General features: G+C 39.8%; 1 protein-coding gene across 2 annotated transcripts in view; it reads left to right on the forward strand.

Annotated features, from left to right (window-relative positions):
• Positions 1-26,416, forward strand: part of LOC109070789 (nectin-2-like) — a 57,983-nt gene that overhangs the window by 8,201 nt on the left and 23,366 nt on the right. The window contains exons 2-7 of one of the 2 annotated variants that reach the window (XM_019087295.2): positions 12,139-12,248; positions 12,432-12,684; positions 13,535-13,831; positions 14,110-14,227; positions 15,258-15,406; positions 19,966-22,044. In XM_019087295.2, coding sequence (XP_018942840.1) covers positions 12,139-12,248; positions 12,432-12,684; positions 13,535-13,831; positions 14,110-14,227; positions 15,258-15,406; positions 19,966-20,507 — 1,469 coding nt within the window. In that variant the 3' untranslated portion in view covers positions 20,508-22,044. Of the gene's footprint in view, positions 1-12,138; positions 12,249-12,431; positions 12,685-13,534; positions 13,832-14,109; positions 14,228-15,257; positions 15,407-19,965; positions 22,045-26,416 lie in introns of those variants that run through there. The other variant, XM_019087296.2, reaches the window with a different exon arrangement.

Genomic DNA, 26,416 nt, shown 5'->3' on the forward strand with positions numbered 1-26,416 from the left:
AGAGAGGAGAAAATGTTCCTCAAACTCAAAAACCCCTCAGTGGATAATTTTCACCCATGCTCTCCTTTTTATTGGCCCTCTGTGCTCCCTGAGAAGCTACGATGGGGAATAATAGCATTTTGGTGCCCTCGAAGGGCAATGTTGTAAGAGAACGCTGCTTGTAGGGTCAATCTAAATGAAAGTAAGCCACTCAATCACTCAGTAAAGCTGTACATGCAAGTAATTTCAAGGAAGAAAATTTGCTTTTGGTAATTTTGGTTACAGCTTCATGATTAATTTGAACCTAATTTAGGCACCACCCTTGCATGTGTTTTCTTGTATATTGTTTGCACCAAAACTTGTTAATGTGTATTTAGAAGTATGTATTCTAATATTCAGAAGTTTGGACTTTGGAAAGAAGTCTGTTACCCTCACCAAGGCTGCATTTATTTGACCAAAGATAATTTTGCTATTATGTTCTGTTTTAAAATAAACTGTCTGTCTATATATAGGCTGTGCCGAACACAAATGAGACGGCCTACTCCCTTCGGAGTGAATAGGGCATAGTTCTCACTTTCATATGAAATTTGCCTGATTTCTTTGTATAGTTGTTGTCTATTTGCATGCAGCTTTGCATGTTTAACATCTGCTACAATATTTTATGTATGAGTAGACTAGCATGATATATTTGTGTTGTAAGTTTGTTTTCAGTTTGTGAGTGATTCTTCAATGCCATAACCGAGCCCTGGGGGCAACATGGGCCTGTGAGAGAATAAAAAAAGAAAAGAACAGGAAAAAAGCCTCAGGCGGAGCAGTGAGCAAGGGATGTTAAATCAACTAAGTGATTAGCTCTGGAGCATTTTGATTAGGCAGATGCAGATTAAAAGGGCAGAAATCTCCATTCAGCCTCGTCTTCATCCCTCTGCAAACCCCCTTGAAGTCTAACAGTGGAAAGATTTATCTGATATGGATTATTAATAAACTGTAGTGCCGGTGCCCCCCCCCCCCCAATGCATGGTTCATCCCACCCCCTCTTTCCTGAACATCTGTATCTTCCTCTTCCTCTGTCCCTAACGTCTTCCTTCCTTCCTTTACCTAATACTGCTCCTTCCTGTCTCTCTCTCTCTCTCTCTCTCTCTCTCTCTCTCTCTCTCTCTCTCTCTGTCAGTCTGTCTGTGTGTGGGGGAAGTCTGTGGGTCCCAGGTTATAGGGTCCTGGTTTTTCTCTGGTCTCCTTCGCTCTCTCCTTGGTGTTTATTTATTTATTGAGATGCAGAGGGAGAGAGGGATGAATAGATGGGCGGATGGATAAAGAGATGGATGATGGAGAAGGAGAGGTGTCAGGGAGCGAGAGAGGAAGATTGATATTTTAACATTCAGTGTAAGTGTGGCTGACAAACAAGCAGCTCTCACAGTGAGAGGTTCTGCAAATGCGTTTTCAGATGGATTTTTAGCATTTGAAATGGATTTGTGCAAACAACCTTATTGAGCCACGTGGTTATTCTTTTCTCACCTTGTGTGAGAGATATTATTTGATGTCGTTGCTAATGAGAGCAGATGAAACAAATCTCCTTTCTTTGGCATTCTCCTTTTCGCTGAGATCACTTCTTGCCTTCTCCTGTTTGGTCCTTTGCTTTGATGGGAATTCAACCCATAAAAATGAAAACCTTTGTGCATGGTGGGTCCCTGGCAGTAGCTACTTGGAGATTTGCAGTGGTTTCTTGCTAGCAGTCAAAGACTATAGGTGATATTTTAAGTCAATGTGAAATTAAAATTAACTTTATTTTTTGTCTTAATGCACTTTCCTGGTCTTATTGTGAATCATTCATAAGTGCCGGTATGATAAAATCAACCTCTACTTTTTACCTCATTAAATATCCCATTTCACTCAGAGATACATCACATTATGAAAGTTAAATGGGTTTTGAATGACAATTCACTGTCAAGTCATGATGTAATGTAAGAAGCAACAGATCTTTTTTTGCGTATTGTGACATACATCCGAGTGAAACAGATAATCAAAAAATAAAAAAATATCTTTCATATAGTGGTTAGCTCCCAGAACTGATAGCATTTATGTATGGATAAATACATATGAATGCATGGAAAGGTGGACTGCAGAAAGAGATGAATGATGAGATATGAGAACAGATGGAAAGAAGAGAGACAGTATGACCATAACCTTCACTTAGTGCAGTATAATGGAGTTAGACAGGGTTAAATAGTGCACAGAGACTGGTGGTGTGTGTTTGTGTGTGTAAACTTGCATTTGGGAAACAAAATGTTTGAGAAATGAAAGTTGTTGTTCATTCTTCATAAATGCAGAATGTTTTCTGTTTTTGTTAGGTTTCAGGTTAAAATTAGTTTGTGGTAAAACTAATTAGCTTTTATTTGTTTACATTGGTGAGTAAATGTGCATGTATGTAAATCATAGATGCTCTAAATAATGACTCTTTGAACTAGCAAGTAAATATTTTGGTTTAGTTCTCTGTGGTTGAGAGATCAATCAAGAAAGACTGAAATCAAAGCAAACAATGTAGCATTTGTATACTTTAGTGGCCATTATCAGTCAACAAATGCTTTGAACGCTGGTGAGAGGGAGATTCAGAGGCAGATGTGTGTGTTTGTGTGTTCTAGTGTGTTTTTCAACAGGAGACCTCCAGTCTCGTTCATCTCCTCTCAGTTTGATTCATTATTATCTATCAGCCATTTGCTCTCAGTGGTGACCTGAAATGAGATAAACCTACTGCTAACGGTGTGTGTGTGTGTGTGTGTGTGTGTGTGTCTCCATCTCCAGTGGTTACCGGAGATGGAAACTCAGAGTGGGGTGAGGGTGGGGGGGTTTGTGGATCTGGGGTTGTTAATTCATCTGTTGCCATGGAAACAGTGCCCCCCAACACATCTGATGACCTCACACCCAATTAGATGTGCATGTGTGTTTGTGTGTGTGTGTTGGTTTTCACAAAGTAGATTTTCCTAATCTTTATGACTTGCTGAAAGACGACCTACTCTGCATGGCAGCAATTTGTGCATCCAGTCCACAGTTTTTTTTAATTATTATTTTATTTATTGTAGTTGCTTCATGTGTAAATGTTAGTTTAATTTTTCTTCAAAATAAATGTAAAAACAACCCGGTCTCTTGTGGGAGGTGCCGTTTCTTAGACGCGCTCAGCTTCAAATGGATGTGTCCTATTTCTCCTCTCTGCTGCGGCTGCCATGCCTTGACGGTGTAGCAGGGTCTGATGAGGACATTTGCACACGCACTTGCACACTTTCCTTTGGGTTCCTTCATCTTTGAACTCACACAGACCCTTCTTGTTCCAAGTGTCAGAAAAAGGGAGCTAGAGCGAGAGGAACTTCAGCTGTCTGAGGGAGTGAAAGACTCACTCAAGGGGAATGCAGAGCAGGTTACTCAGCGACTGAGCTCAACTCCAACACGCTTTATCTCCCCCTCTCTCTTTCTCTCTCTCTCTCTTCATATTTCATCTACCACTCATCCCCACCGTGACAATCCACACACACGCACACACACACACACCACCCTGTGTCCATCTCTCTTCTCCGCAGGGCAGTGTCTGTGAGCTGATGGCCGTGTCTTTGTGCAGATGTGATGGGAAACAGCTGTTGCATTTCTCTGCTCACTCTCTTTTTTTCTCCTCTCCCTCCTCCTGTTCCACCCCTGCTTATTCCTGGAAATAAAAGGGTGATGGGTTTACGACCCATTTTTTCAGGACTCCTAGGGTCCGGATCTCCTGTGGCTGATCATTCATAGATAAGCTGAGTTCCTTCACTGATCTGCTCTGGAATGTGTCAGCCGCTGTGTTTGAGGAGAAGCAGATGATGATAACCTTCTGGTCTCCCATCATCTTGTTTTTTTTTCTCCAGGTGTTGTTATAAACTTCTCCTTTTAGGGGTCGGAGTCTTTCGGCACATCATGTTTGAATCCAAAGTTTATCCATTTTGAATAGCATGATCTTGTTAGTATATGTGTCAGTTTTTGTAGATCGATTCAGGATCATTAAAGAAAGAATCATAATTCATTGATGGAATTTTTTTTTGGTAACCATCTTCTCTCCTCTCCTCTCCTTTCTCAGGTGCTAAATGATAGCAGTCTAATCTTTTCTCAACTCTTTCTTGTCTCGTTACTTGTGTTAAATTTATAAACATCTTGTTCTTTTCTTATCTGTCTCATTACTTCTCATACTATTCTCATCTTGTTTCTTCTGTCCCGTGTTAAATTGATAAGTTTAATTCTCGTCTCTTCTCATCTCATCTTTTTCTCCTGCTCATCTTGTCTCTTCTCTTCTCCTCACTGTTTCTCTCCTCTCCTTTCTCGGGTGTTAAAGTGACAACTGTCTCATCTCTGTCTCCTCTGCCGTCCCAGGTGTTAAAGTTCTAACGGTCTCTTTCTCTCCTCTCACCTGCAGATCCTGTCATTTCCAGCAGGTAATTAGTTAGACACCGCTGCTGGAGTGTGTGAGGGCATTTGTGTGCGCCTGTGAGCGTTTGTAATTAGCCGTGTCTATGATGTGCGAGTGTGTACGTGCGATGTGAAGAAAATCCAGGATGATCCGTTCCTAATCAAAAGTGGTGGCAAATCTCTGCCGCCTCAGCCTAATCTCCTTCACATCCTTTAAAAGGAGACGCTGGCAGCCAGCTCATTTAACAGCTTAATACTGCACGTGTGTGTTTCCTTTAGCCCCTCTCATAAATGTCATATTTAGCTCTTTGATGATCTGCTTAATATATATTGTACCTCTGTTAGATTCTCCCAGAAGTCAACAGTTTCTGTTGTATTCATGTAATCAGCTCCCTGTTCTTTCCTTCCATTTTATTCTGGTTTATCCGCCGCTCTCTTTCTCTCTTTCTGTCACCCTCTTTGAAGATCAGTATAATTATAGGGAGCTAGTTTAATTAATGGGAGGGGGGTTAGATCTTGTATGTTATCAGCAGATGTGTGGCAGGTCGTGACTGATCTCTTGATTGATTTCCTCTTTTATTGTTCGATTTTGACACAACATATGCTGATAAAGGCAGAGGATTCACATTTAATTTTCCACAAGACAAGCCTCTCTGTGCCAGTTTTATCAAGAGAAACATTATTGACATTTTTGAAACATGAAATCATTTCTGTTGGTCATTGTGATGGAGTGGATGTTAAACCCGACCTCATCCCCTCTGTCTACACACCATGTAAAATGTGTGTGTGTGTCCATCTCTCTGCGGCACTGAGGCTTACAGGAAATCAGTATAGATTTGTGATCCAGATATTTCCGTCTCTGCATTCTTCTGCTGTGAATCAGCAAGATTTATCTGTGATGATGATGGTTTATAACCAAATGAGCTTTATAGTTTACCACACACACCCCGGCAAGATTGGCAGAACCTTTACAACTAACTTTTAGCCAATTTTCCAACTGTAGCTTGCATTAAAAGCATATTTATGATTCTAGATTATAAGAGCTATAGTTTCAGCATGTGATATTATAGCTGATATTATTTAAAGAAGAGACATTTGCCCCATGTACTAAGAAAGCCTGAAAAGACCAATGCCTGAATGATGTAGATGTATGTACTGTGTGTATGTGTGTGTATTATATATAAACAGAGTTTTATTTATTATTGAACATTAAAACATTAACATTATAAACTTTGTTAAATTGCGTTATTAAACATTATACAAATAAGTATATAAGGTTACAAACCACTTATGAAATAGTAAAAAGTGAAAGAAAAAAAAACAACGAAGGCATCAAGTAAATTCTTAGATTTAGCAAACTGAGCATAAAGAATGCAACACAAATCACTTTTCAGGGAACCGAATTTGCATTTATATGGAGAAACCATTGCATTTTTGACAGTTTTAATTGTTTAAGTGATTTTAGAAATTACATTTTTCACCAAATGTTGCCTGATTTAAAAAAAGTTTTGACATCCCTGAAAGGAGCTCTTCTGCTGAATCTTTGGATTTATCAATATTAAAAGATAAAGTAAAAAGTATCTGCGCAAAGGCAAAACAGACATCTCAGAGTATAGTCATATTGGAATATCTGTGGCTCATGAATATTTAAGAAGATCGTGTGAAGTACAAAGATTACCTAACAAAGTCATTGTGAGCCAATTCCTTGTTATGAGCTCTGTATTCACCATATAGTGATGTAATCTAAACCTAGTTTCAATGCTGTTACACCCAAGTAGTGAAATTCTTGGTTAATGTGTTCAGTGGAGCATGTCTGAGCCTAGTAAAAGCAGCGCTGTCTGTCCTCACTCACGGCTCACCCTACCTGCCCCCTCATTCTCCTCAGACGGGCTGTTTTGTGTCTGTGTGCTTTGCTAACAGTGGCCATTTAGCTCCTTTGAGCTGAGTGTTTACTGACTCTCAGTGTGTTTACAGACGCTGTAATGAATGTATGTTCAGAAAGCGTGCTTTGAATGCTTCTGAGGGGGTCTGCAGACTTTGATCTGAGCTCAGTACTCTAAACAGTCCTGGTTAACACTATATAATAATACTTGAATTTATTGCATTTACAAACATACAATTATGATGTTTGACACTACTTGTTAACAAGTGACAAAACAAGAAAAGCAACTTGTAAATCTGACAAACAATGGGACATTTAGTCCTCTGTGGCGATTTGCTGTCAAAACTCAATAAGAACATATTAAAATACACTCATTGGCTGTCAACATTCAATATGAACAGATGAATTTCTTGTCGTTGTCGCTGGAAACTTGTCACATCGTGGTAAGGGCATGGTATAATACAGTCTATGTTCAAATAGTTAGTTTAGGTAGTCTTGACACAAATTTCTAATTTTGTGTCAAGAAAAAAAAAAAAAAACTAAGTACAAGAGAGTAAGACAAAACAAAAGTTATTTTGCCTCCTGGCTCAGAGGATTGTTTAGGTAAATGCGAGCCTGCTGTGGGCTTGTATTGTACCCGATTGAAGCCTAGTCTAATGTGATTGGCTGCGGTCTCTTAGCTGTGGCTGGAGATTGTGCTATCTCTTTACTTTTACCCAGAAGCGACTACCCGAACGTGTTCCCTCCTTCTGGAAAATACAGGAATCCAGTTACTCACCACACACAGACGGAGACGAGTGTGTTTGTGTGTGTGCAGGGGGACAGAAGTAAAGAGAAACCAGAAGTGTTTAATTATCAGATTGTTCAAGGGCTAGTCACGTGATCCTCTACATATCACTTACGTTTGCATTATGTACATGATGTCAAAATCGAGCGCTGAAAGAAGGACGTTTTTTGTGTTTAAGTTATGACTTCTAGATGCAAAACAACTACTTTGAATGTGGTTTGGGCTCAGAGCAAATGTGTTTTGTAAGCTCACCTGCTTTTTAGTATCAGTACTGCTGAATTAGAAATGGAGTGTTTCAGTTGTCATTTAAAAGCTCTTCTGGGACATTTTCTGATATTTCATCCCCACAAGGACAGCAAAACCAGTTTTTCCACACACACATATCAATACTAATACTAACACTAACCCCTATCTCTGTGTGTGTGTGTGTGTGTGTGTGTGTGTGTGCATTGAAACATTCATTGTGGTCTGTGTGTCAAATATGTTTGGTTTTCGTTGACTCTAATCTTAAGAATTTTTTGTGAGCACAAACAAACTGCAATCATTCGTCCCCTAATCTCGGCTCATCTGATTGGTCACCTCTGGCCAGTAACATTCAAGATACGCTGATGATTGATGGCTGTTACAAGCCCAGAATACATGCAGGCGAAGGCTCGACGTGTCCAGCAAAACGAGGATCGACTGTAGCAATGCACAAACTGTCACTCTCCTAATCGAAAATGAGAAGCCCATGATTTATTTGAGTGAAACACTTCTCTTTCAGTCCTTGCAAAAAGCATCTTGTTGTTATTCTTGTCTCTCTTTTGATCGTAAGTGGCAGATGAATAATTTAGCCTGTAGGATGGAAGTCCCTTCGCCTTGGTTGTGTCATTCCTCTCAATCTGAGTGGATGTGTTGCACACATTTGTACAAAAAGGCAAATACTTGATGATTTGTGCTTCATTTCAAGCTGTACATGGCGCTCATTCTTTCTCTCAGGCCTCATTAGCTCGTAATTGTGAGTGTATATGTGTGTGGTAAAAGTGAATGGGGTTATGTGACAATTTGCCTTTTTCCTGTGTGTGTGGTATCATTACCACACATGCTTGATACAAAAATATCTGGTCACAATTCTAACACACTATTGAAATGTTTGATTGGTAGTAGTGCATTCTGAAGGACATCTGCTCCAGACACATGGAATCTGGATGCTGGTAACCAAACAGGTTTCCATTGGCTTCCATTGTATAGATTAAAAACACTAAATATAAATATATAACCTGTTTGGTTACCAAGATTTCTTCAAAATACCTTCTTTTGTGTCATACAGTCATGGGTGTGGAACAACATGAGGGTGAATAAATAATAACAAAAACCGATTGCACTTAGACTCGAAGCAAGCAGATTGACTTCCTTACTATTTTTGTTAAACTTTTTAATCTGATGGCTTCTCTGATCCTGCGGCCTCATGGGATAGCAAAGTGTCCACTGGTTGCACACTTCAGAATCTCAGCAGATGCAGTAGGTCATCTGGGGATTGTTTACCTACTGTTTCATGAATACTGAGTATTAGAACATCTGAGATCTCTGTCATTTGACATACTGCAATTTGCATACTGCATGTTTAACTTCCTTAAAACAAGATGTATTTACCAAAGAAGGAAAGATGTTATGCAATACAGTGCTGTTCAAAACTTTGGATTTGTAAAGGTTTGAGGTCACTTATACTCACCACATTTATTTGTTTAAAAATACAGTCAGTAATATTGAAATAAATAGAAATTATCAAAAATGTAAGGTTTTTTTTTTTTAAGTAAAAGTGGAATTGGAAAGTAAACGTCCTTACTTCGATTTTTTTTTTTTTTTTTTTTTTTTTTTTTTAATCAATTGAGCAAAATATTGCGGAATAAAAGTATAGTAAAGTATCTCCCCCCCCCCCCCCAAAAAAAAATTTTACTGACATTTTTTTTAAATGGTAAAGTATCTTTGATGTTTTTTGTTTTTGTTTTTAAGCACCATAATACAAAATATAAATACAAGATTTGTTTACTTTTGCAGTATATGGGAAGCCATGGTTAGAATTCAAATTGCATCTTTGTGCCAACTTTCCTCTCATTCCTAGCTTTTCAGTCTCCTTTCTACTGTCTCTATCAATAAAAAGTGTCAAAAGTCCCCAAAAACAGAAGGTACAGTTTCACACTTCGAGACATCTGCGTATGCACATAAATGTTTACTGTACGCACAAACACACGCACGGCCACACTCCCCACGGACCCCCTCCAGCTGTTCATCTCCGTCTGTTCCCACCCCTCAGCCTTTATTCCTCTCTCTGCTCACATCAGCTGTGTCATGAATGATCCTCATTCACTCACTGGACATCTCCATTTTCCTGCTTACCACACATTTACTCTGATTATGTGTGAGTATGAGTGATAATAAGCTCTGCGGATAGAACCTGTATGCTTCGTCATTTGTCCTTGTGATATAAAATGAAGGTCTACACACACACACACACACACACACACACACACACACACACACACACACACACTCTCACTCAATTGGTAGTCACAGCACGTTGTCTCCCATCTAAACTCTCATTCTGGGTGCTCGTCTGTCACCGTCCACACTGGACTGAACCGTTTTCTCCCAGAATGGAAGGATGAGGAGCGGGAGCTGGACCAGATTTAAGACAGCAGTGTTCCCTGTGTGTGTGTGTGTGTGTGTGTGTGTGTGCATGTGACATGATGATGGGTGACAGGCCTCTGAATGGTGGTGTGTGATTTACATAAACGCTCTCTGAGTGTGTGTGTGTGTGTGTGTGTGTGTGTGGCATGTCACCTGCAGGCGGCAAACACACTTGACACACAGCCTCTGTCTCTCATTTGGTTTTACATGCTGCTTTGGACCTTAATCCATGCAGATGTCATTTTTTATTTTATACTAATGGAAACAAAGTTGACGCACTGTATAGACAAACAGCCTTTTTAATGGGTAACTATATTTCTATTTTTTTTATTTTTCTCTGAACTTTTCCTCTGATCCCAGTTCAGACGATTGAAAATGTTTCAGTGGACATAAAACTCTAGGATGTGAAAAAACTAGATGTGACAGTGGACCTTAAGATCACCTGTGCAGTGTATATATACTGTATGATACAAGGGACTGTATGTGTATCCCTTTACAGCTCTTTTCATTTGCAAGAAATATGCCATCTACGCTGACTGAGGTGTTTTGTATCTCTCCTGTACTTTCAGTTTATTATTAAATCGCTCTCTATCTTCTACCCCCTTCCCTCCTTTCCATTTCCACACCGTGCTGCTGTATGTTGAGGTGAGAAGTGAATGTGTTTAGCGTTCTGATGGACTGCTGACCCCCTCTACACATCAGTGTAATGACTGATCCTCACTTTCCATCCAGAGAGAGACGGAGAGAGGGAGATTTTCAATAACAGGGCTCAGCGGTGCTACACGCAGGCTCAGAAGTAATCACTTCGGTGGGCACACACACACACACACACACACAGGCGCACCCTCGTCTCAGATAGAGCACCTGCAAGAGACAGAAAGAGAGACAGTGGGGACCAAAAGACCACTTTTTTTCCTTTTTTTTAATTAAATGTATTATTTTCTTAATACAAATGTATTACTTCTACAAATTTTATTATCAGTATCACAATTTAGGTGAAGATGAATTTGAGAGGGTTTAGTTTTCACTTCCACACCTGCTGTATTTTAATGACAGCATCACCGTAGCTCCACAAGTTTGTATAAAATCCAGATGATCATGTTCTCCAGCATGATTCGTCCAGAGAGCATGTTGAGTTTCAACAGAAGAAGACAAAGAGTCACATTATCAATGTCACACATTGATTTGTGGCCTAGAAATTTGGAATCCCATGTTTACAATATGGACTTTTGAACGCTGCTGTCTGTTCCTGATAAAACTAATAAGGAAGCAAATGAGAGTTCCAATAAAACATGTTTACTTTTTCAAGTGCATGTTTTTTCTTTCCCTCTGAACTTCACAGTTTTGATGAGGCGGTGTTTTCTCATTTCTGAGTTTCGGTCTTTTCAGCTGGTTAGCAGACCAACCTGTCTAACTAGTTTTATACCTACATACTGTACACTCTCAGAAAAAAAAGTGCCATTGGGGAGGAACATAGTAGTATCTAAAGTGAACATATTAGTATATAAAGTGTACATATTAGTACAATTTAAAAAGCTTTTGACAGGGTTTTTTCATGCCTCTCTCACTTTTGGTCGCATTAGTGCAATTTTGCCGGCTAAAATGGTCCATTGTTTGTCTATAGTGTACATATTGAAGACTTCACATTGAAGTCACTTTCAAACCAATCAGCTTTCTGTTGGTCAGCACGGTGAATTCACAATCAACTTGATGTGAAATCTGTGCAAATCTCACGCAAATTCCTGATTGCACAGATTCGTATTGAAATGAGTGTATTTGGACAGCAAAAATTCAGTAAAAAACTGTAAATGTGACCGTACCTTTATGCATTAGATTTGTCACTTTCAGAATGGCACAGTAGAGAGAGGACAGGAAATGATGGGGAAGAATGGAATCAGAAAATGTTGTGAGTCAGTTGTTAGTCCGCATGAGCACTAAGTCTCTGACATATACAGTGCTCCCATGACACTAAACGGTGTTTTGTGTGCAATTTTCATTTCTTTACCACTTTATACCCCCACTGATGTGCGCACACACATACACACTCATGTACTCGTTGAATGGGTTCTGTCAGGGTTGTGGTGGATGATGAATGCATCCTGCAGAGCGAGCTGAATGTTTTTTTTCATAGATATTTTCACACACGCTTGCATGCACACATTCACATCTAGATTCGCACCCTCTCACACTCCGGCTGAATCAGAAACATTGGCCTACTTGCTGTTTTGTTGTAACCTCATTTATCATTTCTTATTTCGCTATCCCTGAACTCCTAGACTGCGCTGATATGTGCTGAATTTCTCTCTGACGCGTTCAGCAAGGTGGTCGTGGGTCACCTAAATTTAACCAGACAGAAGTGAAGGTCGTTTCCTGTTCTCAGGGCCTTGTCTCGTTTTCTTTCCAGGGTCATTGGCTCAGCGCGTGAGGGTGGAGCCAGAAGTCGTGTCATATCCTGGTCAGACAGTGACACTGCGATGCCAGTTTCCGAACCCAGGCGAAACCCAGCTCACTCAGGTCTGAAATCAACTGTTTCCTGCCAGTCTAAAGCACAGCTGTGAAACCCAGCGAATAAGAGTTTGTAGAAAGAACTTGTTCACTGAGGTTGAAGTAATGACTTTCTGAAAGCATTTAACGTGCTGTAAGCATCAGTTGGTCCTCATCTATGTTGATTTTGGATTTGTTTTTGTTGGCATGCAGGTGTCATGGATCTTTGAACCGACTGATGCAGAGCGAACCAACATTGCAGTTTTCCATCCAAATTTTGGAGCAAGTTACCCAGCGAAATCCCCTTTATCAGGACGTGTCAGTTTTGTAACAGATCCGCCTACTTTGGAGAACCCATCCATTAAGATCATAGAAGTGAAGATGACCGATGAGGGCCGATATATCTGTGAATATGCCACCTACCCTTCTGGCAACGAACAGGGAGTCACTTCGCTGATCATGCTTGGTGAGTTTGAGTATTTGTTTGTGTGGGCAGGAGAAAAAGAAACATCAACAACTGCAATGACTAATCAATAAAATCATAATTGTATATATTTTTTTTTTACAGTATATCCAATTATAATTAATTGAAATGTATACATTTTCCCCGAATAAAATACAAAGGAAAATCCAACTAATCAAAAAAATGAAGGAAAGACAAATTCAACAATAAGGAGGAGCATTAGGCATTTTTTATCTTATTATTTGCAGTACTGCTTGATAGACAGCATTATTTAAAATGAAACACTGGGGGAATGTCTCTTTTATGATCAAATAATTAAAATTGTAAAAACAAAAAATAGAAAACTTTTTTAGGACTGTTAGGACAAGTGACAGCTTGGATCGATTATCAAAATATTTGTCAGTTGCTGCCTTAGTCTGTTTTATGGAATATGTGTGTGCGCATACTCACTCTCATGTCTGTGTCCGTTTGTGGGCTTAAAGGGGATTTATAAATGGTATTGTCAGATCAATTGCGCTGCTGTTAATGTGTGTGAAATGTGGCAGTAACCTTGGCCGGTCTCTCGCTCGCTTGCCCCCTCCCCTCCTCTCTCCCTGCCATTGATCTGCCTGCTTATCATGCTGAGAGGTCGTCGTTTCCCTGTCGTTCCCCGTCTCCCCTGCTTTTCTCCTTTCGCTCTCTTTGATGTCTTTCTCGGAGTGAAACGTGAGTACAATGTGAGCGCTGTGCTAGCGTGTGGCAGGACAAGCAGAGCTGTGATCTTCCCATCTCCACTTCCTCCCCTCCTCCTCTCATCTTCCCTCCTTCACATTATAGCATCAAATAAAGGTCATACTCTCTCTCTTTCCCACAGCTAAACCGAAGAACTTAGCTACAACTGTCAGAGTTAACGCCGGCAAAACCCCAGTCATCGTGGCGCGCTGTGAATCATCCAATGGCCGTCCGGCAGCGACTATTTCTTGGTCCACGGCGCTTAACGGGAATGTGACGGCGCCAATTGAGACGGAAAATCCGGATAATACGTTCAGCGTCCAGAGTGCCTACATGCTGGTTCCGCAGCCGTCGGATAATGGCAAAGACATCAGCTGCGTGGTGTCACACCGTACCCTGACCCAACCTGAGACCTTCCCGATGAAACTTGTTGTTGAATGTAAGATTTCAACCAGACCATTAAATACACCAGAAACTACTGATCCAATGTCTATTACGCTAAGCATTCCCTGTTGCTATAGCTGAGAATTGCTTTAGTGAGTCATGTCTCTATTGGTCCAGGCCAGTAATATGTCTACACAATATGCCAGACATTAGTAATGGCCATCGAGCAAATTACACTGAGGCTTTACAGTGCTGTTTGGACCAGAAAGACAAGCAAAGCTAAACTCATTCTTAAAGGCTAGTTGTTTGATCTTGTCTTATTCTCTCTGTCAGATCCTCCCCAGGTGAAGATCGTAGGGTACGATAACAACTGGTACAGGGGTCGGACAAGTGCATATTTGATCTGTCAGGCAGATGGGAACCCTGTCCCCACCACTGTCACCTGGAGAACGTGAGCATTTCTTTTCCCTTTCAGTTCTGAATAGTCTCAACCTTAAGCATTTACACTGTAGATTTTTAGGCCGCATTTTACTCTCTTTCAAAGATTGTAAAAGACTTTATAGGGCTAAATGTCCAGTCTTTGATTGTTTCATGCAGGGTTGTCCAATCATGCTCCATGAGGCCGCCTTTCCTGCATAGTTTAGCTCCAGAACAACTGCTGGCAAGTTTCAAGTGTTCCCGAAGACCTTTATTAACTGGTTCAGGTGTGTTCACCGTTGACCAATCCTGCTCCAAAAGAGCTGTCTTCCAGCCAAGTTTAGCTCCAATCCTAATGATCACACCTGAACCAGCTAATCTAAGTCTTCAGGATTACTAGAAGCTTCCAGGCAAGTGTGTTGGTAGACTGAAGTTAAACTCTGCAAAACAATGGCCCTCTAACAGCAAGATTGGACACCTCTGGCCTATGCAAAGAATCTTGGTTTCCAACAAAGTTTTGGCATTGTCAAGAATTTTACAAAAATGTCGTGCAGTTTGAGGGCTCTTATGAAATTCAACTGGATGACTGGGACCAAAGTCTTGGCTTGGCCCACTTGAGATCATATTATACAGTCTGACAAACAACAAATGTAAAACACTAAAAATCGTACAGTGTGCACCCGGCTTAAGATAATGCCCACAAACCACCTATTCCATTCATGAACCCTCTGATGCATATTGCACACAAAAAACCAAAGCATTCTATTCTGCACCCTCTATTCTGATTGGCTGGTTTTGACAAGTTCTGGGAGACATGTTTGTACTGTTTTATTCAATGTCAGGATGTTATTGTGGTATCAACAATTACAGATAAAACCACCTTTAAAGGGCATGTAAAAACATAACAAAAGGTCAGTCAGATGACCACTTCTGCCAACAGTAAGTGGGCAGTTCTTGGCCAGAATAAGCTGTGGACCAGACTTAATGCTTATAGTCAATAGGTATTTTAAGCTTCAATTCTATCAGAAATGCTGTGCTAATATTGTCTGGATTTTGTCCCTCAGTTTGTCTGGACTGATGCCTGAAAAGGTGCAGGTGCAGGAAAATCGGCTCGCTGTGCAGAATGTGGATGACACCATCAACACCACCTTCATCTGTGAGGTCAAAAACAGTTTGGGATACGGCAGAGATCAGATCTCCGTCTTCGTGAGGGGTGAGTGTCTCTATAGTATTTGATTACAGGTTCCTCACACATTAACACTGGGGTGAGTGTGAGGTGGTGACATGGACAGTAGTTGGAAAAATGAGACCTTATTTCAAACAAGCAAGGGGTTACAGTTCAGACATTAGGGCAGTTTGTTGGCACTTTTCTTGTATGTATGTGTTTTGTTTGTCACTCTATTTGTCCTCAAGAACTCCCCGCATGCACTGTCATCCCTCAGCCTTCAGCTGTTCCTGACTCTCTGATGGTGTATTTTACTTTAGTCTGGGACTATCTTGATCTGGAAAACGTGTCTGAAAATGCCACCCAGTTCCCATAGAATGTTCTCACAGATGTGACTGTGTTTGGGAGAGGTTGAGTGCAGCTGTATTTGGGTGGTGTCTGTATTTTGGTACAGTGTCTGTAAATGTTCTCACACATTGGGTCATACATTTGAAAGAAGTCATGTGTTTAAAAGAACAGCATTAATTTAATAGGAATCTTTTTTAACACTTTTGATCAATTTAATGCATGGTTGCAGAATAAGTATTAGGTATTAAAAAAAAATAGTCATGAATATATTCTTCAAAAAAAAAAAAAATTAGTCATATCATGATTGCATTATATAAATCAATTATATTTTTTCTACATTTCTATTTAAAAAAAACAACAACAACAGTGCATTGTTAATATTTTTTCCATTATATTATTATTATAATATTATTTCCATATATTATTTTTTTTTTTACTATATTATCCCTGGTGATCAGGTGGGTGTGGGTTGGATTTGTGACTCCTCGTGTCCATCCTAGTGTTTGTTTGAAGGGCATCATGGGATGCAAAATCGTCCTCTCCTAGCTTTTTCTGGCCCGTTCTGATGTCCTGTGACAGGCTGATGGAATAAAATATCCACATGGTTGACTGCGGAGGGACTGAGCTGCTTTAGTGCTGAGCAAGACTAATAGCTCTTATAGGTAATGTGGAGGAAAGGTGCTTTTCTCTCACAACTTGGGTTTTAAAAGTTTTTTACCTTGCTCCATTTACCTCGCTATCCCCTCCCTCTCTCTCTCTCTCTCTCCTCTGCATATATGTGTCCTTGCAGATCAGTGTGGCTTGAAGGCAGATCTTTGCTCATTTGGAAAAAGTGCATTCCCCTATCAAACACTAAACTGACAACATTTTGCCTTCCCTCCTCTTTTGGTTCCTCCCATATTCTTACAGAGTGAAAACAAAAGAAAAGGACGAGCAGGAAGAGACGGAACCGAGAGAGGAGGGTGGAGCGGATGAACGCTGGTGGCATTTCAGCCCCCTTGGGAACCTACGGCTCTCCCATTGCACGTGCATCCTCTTACTCTCACTCTCCTCCCCTCTTCCGCTCCCATTACTTCCATCCTCTTCACTCCAAACTCTCTTGCTTTGTTCGCCTGAACCACTTCTGTGCCTTCCAAACCGGCTACCCACCCCACCCTCATTCTCCAACCATCCCCTCAGAAAAAAAGAGGCTCTCGGCGAGGATAAGTCAGTCACTGCTGTTTCAGCTCCCGGCCTCTTATCCTCCTGTCAAAGGAAGAGCGGAAGGGAAATGCTAATCAATGCATTACTGCAAAGCCAGCATGTGCTGTGCATTTGGGGGCAAAATGTGTTGTGTTCATTTGGTGTTCACGGGGTGTAGTGTAGGAATCAGGTGCAAGAGGAGATATGTTCTGTGGAGCGCCGCGGGAAGTGTTGCTTAGCCGTGGAGTGGTTCTGCTTAAGTGCAGCCGTCTTGACACCCATGAAATGGCCACAACCTTCTCAGTATCCCTGCCTTCACCACCCCTAAAAATATCCACATTGACAAAAATTGTTTGGCCCGCACAGATCTTGTCTCTGTGTTCCTCCTGAAAGCATGAGAGCAGTACTGAGATACCTTGAAGCGTGTTTTGTAGCTCCACCACTGGAACCAGAGCCGGGAATCCAACTACGAATCCAAATCGTTTCTCAACACTGTGCCTCATGTTGCTCTCAGGCTAACCTAGATTCAACCCCCACTTCTCTCTCTCTCTCTCTCTCTCTCTCTCTCTCTCTCTCTCTCTCTATCCATCTCTATCTCTATCTCTATCTCTATCTATCTCTCTCTCTATCTCTCTCTATCTCTATCTCTCTCTCTCTCTCTCTCTATCTCTATCTCTATCTCTATCTCTATCTCTATCTCTATCTCTATCTCTATCTCTCGCTCTCGCTCTCACTCTCGCTCTCTCTCCACTACATCATTCATTTTCAACTCTGGAGATTCTGTCAGGTTCTCCATCCAGCTGTCATGGAAAAAACATCTCCTCCTCTGCTTTGTCCTGCTCTCTCCTGTCCAGTGGTGTGACAGAAAAAAATTTAAATCGAATGTGAGGCATTCAGAGACCTTTTTTCCCCTCTTGTCTGTCTAGGAAAGCTCCATGAGTTTCATTCATCCACTCAGCCATTCACTTTGAGTCTTTCAGAGCACTAATATGTCCATTTATTAATATACTGCCAGTACTTAGAGAAAGATAAAGAGACTACATTAGTGGTAATACAATATAATTAGCGGTGTTCACAAGGCGAGTATCACTTTTACTGTTGCTCATGCTTAAACGGATATTTCCTCCAAAACTGTTACTGTCATGTCATTCATAACTTGTATGACTTGGTTTCTTTTCTGAAACATAAAATAAGATATTTTAAAGAATGTTTTAATTATTTTTTTTTTTCATACAATGAAAGTCAGTGGGGTCCAACTCAACAATGAACCCCTCTGACTTTGTTTGTATTAACATGAAGATGGGTATGCTGATGACAGGATTTTTATTTTTGGATGAATTGATCCCTTTAAACAACTTTTAACAGAAGTAGAGAGAGATCTTTTCTGCCGTTATGTGATATGTTACTCGTATGCATACGAGAGAAATGGATTATCGGTAAAAATATAGTTCGCAGACTTGGTGCTGTCATTGAGTTGTTTATGGGAATGGAATCAGATCTGAATGTGAACTTGCAGTCGACTGTAAAAAGGGGCGGGGTTTATGCAGACTAAAATGGAGAAATCCAGCATACGACACCAGAGAGAAGTCTGCCGTGACGCTGGAAGGTCAAGATATGAAATTTTGATGATAAAAGTTCAAACTAATTTTTAAGAATGAAACATGCATGGATGAATTCGTTAATTCAATAAATTAAAACGTTTCACTTAATACCGACTTTAAGCTGCCTCCTTAACTTCTTGAGGGACAGATAATATCCTTAAGTCTTTCTCTGTGGATTACAGCTTAGTTAGTAAAGCATTAGATAATATTTATTACATATTTTTTATTTTAAATATTGCTTATGACACCCTGGCATTCTGACAAGGCTTCGGCAAGGGCATGTTTGTAAGGCTAAAATCTTCTGATAATGAAGCCATGAAGATCCTTGGTGTGTGTGTGGCCGCTAAATGATCAGACTGTCATGTATAATTCAGAGGACTCGGGCAGGCAGTGAGAGATTGACTCAAAGATCAGAATAACACACTCACAGTGGGAGAGAGAGGTGTATGTGTGTGAGCGAGGAGTACGCCGCAGTGGGTGGCTAACAGGAACACGGCGACTGAGGCAGTCAGACGTGATTGTGTTTCTGTTGTTTCTGCCAGAAAAACCAGTGACAATCAATGAGAAATGTAAGAGTTCGAGATGATGATGATGATGATGTTGTTTATTTTGGGTGTAAACACATGCATTGCTCTCTTTCAGCAGTGCTAGTCACGTCTTCACACACTCATTTAAGCTTAGACACGCATTTGCTGCACTGAGAAGGAAGCTGTGCGCTGTTGTGTGTTTGTGGCTTCAAGGCCGATGTGTCTGTCTGCTGTCTCCCCCTGTCAATCCCAGCCTTCTCTCTTACGCCTTCCTTCCTCTCATCCATCCGTCTATCCATCCATCAACCAGCCATCCATCTCTTTGTCCATCACTTTCTATTTTCTGTTTTATGTGAGGCTGCATGCTAGTGCTGTGTTTCCATCATTATTGTGCAGTTGTAAGTGTGAATGCTGCAAACTGGCCTTATAGAAAACTGTTCCCCTTAAGGAATTGCACAGATGTCACCATCCCACATACATTCACGTGATTCAACTTACATGTACACACACACACACATTTGCCTTTATACACAGACTGTGTGAGGAACTAGAAATTATTTTTCCCATCTTGTAAAGATCCCATGAAATCATTTATTTCCTATTGCATGAATGATTGAGTGTTTTTTTTTATGAATCATTTACGTTACTAAACAAATACCTGTTTTGGGTCTCAAAAAGACTCTGGGGGACTCATTTAATAAGTCATCATATGAACGAACTGACTGAACTAATGCATCTTTTTTTTTTATTGGACAAGAATCTGTTTAGTACAGGAGTCTGCTAACAGACAGGTGGCTTCAAATATAATACACATGGACTATAAGCCACAAACTTCAGTTTTGATTTCATTGGGTCTTTAAACATTTGACTTCCGTTTCTTTTCCATGAATCTAATTCGGTCTAAATCTGTTCCTCTTCCTTTTCTCTCCCCCCACCTTTCTGTCTCTAGAACAACCACCTCCCGCCTCAAACGCGGGCGTGATCGCTGGCGTGATCCTCGCGTGTTTTCTGGCCATCGCACTGTTAGGTGTCCTCATCTACTTCCTGGTATTCCATAATCGCCGCCAACAGCATGGTTACCGTGGCACCGGCAAGCCAGCCGGTGCTCCCTACGACTCCTTCACCCGCCTCTTTGGATCTGCCAAATCAAGCAAAAATGGCACCGGAAACAACGGAAACAACAACACGCCCATTTACAAGGGAGAGGTGGGGCTTAATGAGAAAACGGCCAATCTGGGAATGCACCCAGGGGGCGTGGCTCTGCTCGAGACCTCACACACTCACACAGCGGAGGATATCCTGCTTAGTAGAGAGATGGACGAAGTAGAAAGGAAGAAATTCGATGAACTGGAAGAAGAGGACGAGCGATACGATCATTTTGGTGGGGGTGGACCCATCCTACAGCTCCGCCCACATGACGATGACCTAGACGATGACATGGAGTCCCAAAGGGACGGCTCCGTGATTTCTCGGACTGCAGTCTACGTGTAGGAGGAGAGCAGAAAGAGGTTCTAGGAGGGTGTACGTGGACCTCTTCCAGAAGGATTGAATTTCTTCCTCTTAACGAATATTCATTTTATTGTAAAAACAAATTACGGCATCAAATACCATGAGAGAAGGATTAATGGATGGAATGAGTTAATGAATGGATGAATTAATTCGCTGGATATAGCACAGATTAAAACATTGGAGTATCGGGTGAAGTAAATAGAGACTACTAAATATGAAACTGTCAGGCTTCCATTCCTAATTATTGCTTTGGTTGTCATGGTGACACATTCTGAGTAATACGAAACTAAAGATGTTGACGTTGCGTGATATATATATATATATGACATGCACACACATGAAGTTATGTAAGTAAATCCACTGTGCTGTTATGTAATAGTTTTTTATTGATCATGGATTGGCACTAGTTTCAAACTCGATTCACTCCGTGTGAGTTGAGTTTGGGTGGAGCACATTCCTCAGCCCTACATCTCTATATCTTCTATGAAAGCTGTCCTTAGGTATTGTGTAGATTTTGAAGAAGAGTCAAATGCACCCAGTGCTTTTGATCTGTTATACACTATAGACACTCTTGTCTAATATTTGACTAGCCACGCCTCCGAGGCCTGCCTTTCTTCCTGTAAATTCATCCTGACACACACTCATCTGTCTCAAGATGACGTGCACAGTTCCCTCATTATACAGCACTCAATATCTCAATCCAGTGACGTTACTCACCAGTGAATCATTTTGGTTTTTCGGGACTAATCAAATCAAATCAAACATTAATGAATGGTGTGTTCGTTCTCACCCACAATCCATTTAGTCAGGAAAAGATGAGTTCAAGCAGCGCTTTTTACTATTTTCCCTGTACAGTTTCCTTATGCATTCAGTCATAAAACAATGTAGCAGACCGCTGTAGTAATAAAAACAGCGAGTCAGGGTCACTTCCTTATTCACACTGAACTTTAATCCCTGACGGAAAGGAAGTATTCAACAAAATTTATTGTAATATGTCACAGTTAAACTTGCGAAGGGGTGGTGTGCCACATATTTAACACTTTACAATATTGTTCAGTTTGTTAATATGGTTTTAATTATCATGAACCAACAATACTTGTACAGCATTTATTAATCGAAGTTCATGTTAATTTATAAATATACTATTGTTCATTATTAATGTTTGTTCATAATACACTCACTGATGTTGATTTATTAACTTGAAATGCTAAAAACATCCAAATTGGCATTAACCAAAATTAATAAATGCTGTGGACATACTGTTAAAAGTCAGTAGATGGTGATACCTAATGCATTAACTCTTGCTAATAAATAAAAACTGTAAAGTGTTAACTGAAATTCTATATTTATAATTATAACCCATGTCCAGAGTTACCACGGCCACACAGCTAAATATACCTCTCCTCAGACACCGCAGTTCGCATCACGTACTGTTATTTCCTTGTTTTATTGTCGTTCCTCTCAGCCGCTGAGATACACTGCCTTGTTTAATGGGAAATAAAATGAAGAAGCTCTTGAATGAGTGAAAGATAGTGCTTATTGTTCGATGTGAGGTGATTGTAAATTACTGTATGTACACATTTTATTTTTCTTAAAAATGAAAAAACTCTATACTTGTAAATGTAAATACGGAGACGGGGCGAGGAGAATATCCAGGTGGAATGTTGCGCATGTCAACCACGGCTCTGTGCGTACAGTACTGTATGAGAGCACATATCACATATTTACATCTGTAATCTAATATCAACAGTACTAGTTTCGCCTGTACTGAGTTTAAACACATTCACATGGGGAAGATTTCTATCGGGTGTAGTGTGTGTGTGTGTGTGTGTGTGTGTGAGTGAGTCAGCGTGTTAAGTGGTGTCTGACTCGAGGGCAGTGAGTTATTCCTCCAGTCTCTCAGGGTCTCACACACATACACAGTGTGATTTAAACTGGACATCACACACACACACACACACAAACTATTCTTTCTCCCTCTAAATCATCTGTCAAACCAGCTGCCCTTGAGTCTATAAGTGTCCCTCTCTGTTTCCGAGCGTCAGAGGGCATAGAGGGTACCATAGTGTTGTTTCCCTGGGCTTCCGTATTGATTCAGTGACCCTATTTGTGCCACGTCTGGATCAGTGCCGCTGAAAGAAGTTGTTCTCACCTCTGAAAGGGTGGTCAGTCTGACACGGGCCGGTCTGATGCGCTCTGATCCGTCTGGCACAGATTATGCTGTGGCTTCGTCGCTACCCAGTTTACATCCTGATTGAAAGGTCAGACTGCAATCAGTGAATGTGTGAGTAGAAGAAGTGATTTCGTCACTCGTGCTCTGAGAGGCAGAACGCTTTAGCTCCTCATTAGAGGAGAACGCACTGACCTTCCAGCTCAACGTCTCCTCCAGGAATTCCGTAATGAAGGAACGGATGCCTTGAGAATATTAAGGAAGTATCCTCTGCGATGGGAGACAGTTTAAGTAGATTTCCAGAGAGTGTGGAGTTGTGAATGTTACGGTCTCCTCAATGTCATCATCCCTTGTTGTCTTGTTTAGATGTTCCACAGTCCTGGTAAACACACACACACACACACACATTCAAAAGCCTTAATGTCACCCAACACAAACCATCCCTCCTGTGAATATAGTATAAATATATAAACATGATATACATAAAGGCTAAACGGTGATGTCACATCCTTGTGTATTGTACTTCACTTCTGTGAGCATGAAGGATACATTGTTTTATTTGAGTTGGTAATGCTTTATAATAAGGTTCAATTTGGTGGAATTTTAATGCATTAGGTATCATGAGCAATCGTGAATAATATTTACTGCATTTATTAATGTTTCTTTATTAATATAGGCTACTATTGTTTAATTCATGATTGTTCATAGTACATTAATGTTAATTTATACAACTTGAAATGTTCAAAATCATTATGCAGAAATGAACCTTAACTTGGATTAATAAATGCTGGAAAAATGTTCATTATTGTGTTACTTAATGCATTAACTTGTGTAAGCATATTGAACCATATTGTAAAATGTTATTGAGTTTTATATCATTTGATTTTACTGTTTATTTTTTTTCTCTTGTTTTTTTTTTTTTTAAATGAGCTGTGCTTTTATTGTTTTTATTCGGAGTGATTTATTGGTGCCTGTAATGTGTTTGTGCTGTATACTGTTGAGCAGCGCTCTCAAACTCTCATGGACACAGAAAACACATCTATGCTACTAAATGCTTTACCGCTTTGCATTGCTTTAAGGTTTTATTTCGGTTGTCTGAATGTTTTCACAGTCTTTGTAATATTGTCTTTTTTTTTTTTTTATTTGGTTGCTTATTAAAGTCTTACAGATATTTGACAGTGTTCTTGTTTTGTGCTGAATGCTCTGGGGCTCAATCAAATCCCTCGTTTGTTTTTCCTGCAGTGTTTTTCAGGCTGGGTTGTGAATGTTCAGTTAGCGCTGTGTTTGTGTTTGTGTGTGTGTGTTGATAAGTTACCTGTCACAGATAAAAACAACCAACTAAAAAAAACCAAAATGGCCTCCCAAAAAAACCAAAAATAAACTCTCCACATAAAGCTCCATTTTTGACTTCTTCACCCTTATCAAAAGCAAAATATGTAGGTATTCTGGCAAAAGCATGTCATGACGTGTTTATTTTTATGCAGTTTTATTCATAGTCAACTAATTAGTTCAAAATAGTATTTTTGTTGATGAGAGGGAGAAAATAAACCAATACAATGTTGTGAATGCTTAATGTTGCATTCATTGTCCATATCACATTGTTACAGAAAGCATATTCACAGTCACACAAAGTATGATAACAATAACAATGTAAGCATTCACACCAACAAACAATAACATTCTGTTTATTGTATGATAAGATATGAACTCAGACAAAATTCAAGAGTTTTCTGTTATGAAAAACTCTATTTCTTGCATTTCTGAGTTTATATCTTGTAATTGTATTCATACAGTTATTTAATTTTATTTTGTGGTGGAAAGGGCTTCCATAGTTTACCTGCATTTTCTTCAGTATTTTTTTTTTTTGTCATTATTTCCTCATAGTTTTAGATTATTGTTTGTTTGGCCAAACTTTCAGATGTACCGCTGCAACTATGTAAAAAAAAAAAGAAAAAGTTTTTAAGTCAGAAATAAACCACACGTACTATAAAAAGCACCGGAATGTGGTCGAGTTTGTATTTCAGTTTATTTCCTCTAGGTTCTAAAGTTGACAGTCTCAGCATAGCTCAGCCTTACAGGAACTCAGCTCTCAAAATAAAGGCAACAGATCTCCTATCTCAACAAGTTCAAATTTAACTAAGAGCACACTGCAAAGGAGGGGAAGTGAAACCGAAAGAGTTGGTGTCATAGTAAAGGTATTCAGCAGGTAGAATTCCTGTCTGTGTGTGTGTGTGTGTGTGTGTGTGTGTGTGTGTGTGTGTGTGTGTGTGTGTGTGTGTGTGTGTGTGTGTGTGTGTGCATTAGCAGGTGACCCTGATAGAAATGTGCCTGTTAATGTAACAACAGACGTTTCCCTCCAGAAGTAGCTGTGCCCTAGATTCTGTCCTTCTCCTCCCTTTCCCTCTCTTTCTCTTTCAGTTGACGGGGTTAGAATCTCGCTGCTCCTGGCACACTTGTCACTGTCGTTTGGAGTTGGAGGGGTTTTTTTTTTCTCGGCAATTTAGCCATCTGCCTGCTCTAATTGCTCGGAGTTGCAACCTGGAGTGAGGACCAGATGCCTCTTTCCTCTCTTAGTTTTTCTCTCTCTCTCTCTCTTCCCACAACACTAGCTGAATGTATCATGATAATAGCCTTATGTTACTGTGTAATGGTGTGTTCCACTTGTCCTGAGACACAATCATGGCCTAACACAGATGTGAGCTTAAAGGTGCACTCTGTCATTTTTTTACCTAAATGGTTCGGCCTTAAAGGGATAGCGCACATAAAAATTTAAATTTGGTCATTTACTCTCCTTCATGTTATTCCAACCCCGTATGTTATAAAGACTGGCAGCGTTATTTAGTCCATTCCCTTTCACTTAAAAAAAAGTTTAAAATGTTTATGACTCATATCAGTATTAAATCTGATTTATTTTCAATGGAGCAGGTCACCTAATGGAGGTTGCCATGCTGAGATCACATGACCAGTAGAATACTGCTCGCCTTATCTTAGAATTAAACTCTGTATGGATTACTACTAATAGTACATTTCCACAATGACACTGTTAACCAAAAATTATAATATGACAGGTTTAAAAAATTATAATATGACAGGTTTTACCAATGACAAATTATTATAATATGACAGGTTTTACCAATGACAAATTCCTTTTGCAGAGCTCTTGAAAGCATGATTTTGATACGTTTCATCATGTCACAGGATAGTCAGTAGTATATCCACAGAAAAAACCATCACCAAATCAAAACCAAATACAATAAAAAAACAAAACTACTCTTTTTTTTTTTTTTTTTTTTTTTTTTTTAATCCATATTTTGATAGAACCAGATGTGGGTTGGGACTAAACCCATCAGTGCATCAAAACTACATTAAAATCCTTTATAACTTTGTAACTCTATTTTCATAAACATTCTATTCAATGTACATACTGTATGTAACTTCCTATTATTGTCAACGTTTAAAACAGCTGTGCTGCATAATATTTTTTGTGGAAAGATGAACAGAAAGTTCAGCATTTATTGGAAATATAAACTTTTTCTTTTTTTAACATTAGACATGTCTTTACTGTCACTTTTGATCAATTTAATGCATCCTTGCCGAATGAACATTAATTAAAAAAAAAAAAAAATTAAAAAAAATTTGACTGGTAGTGTAATTGATATCATATATTTTATAGAAGCTATAAATGTATATTTAATGAATATTGATATATTATGGACTTGGC

This window comes from Cyprinus carpio, chromosome A16, assembly GCF_018340385.1.
Source record: "Cyprinus carpio isolate SPL01 chromosome A16, ASM1834038v1, whole genome shotgun sequence".
Classification (NCBI taxonomy): domain Eukaryota; kingdom Metazoa; phylum Chordata; class Actinopteri; order Cypriniformes; family Cyprinidae; genus Cyprinus; species Cyprinus carpio.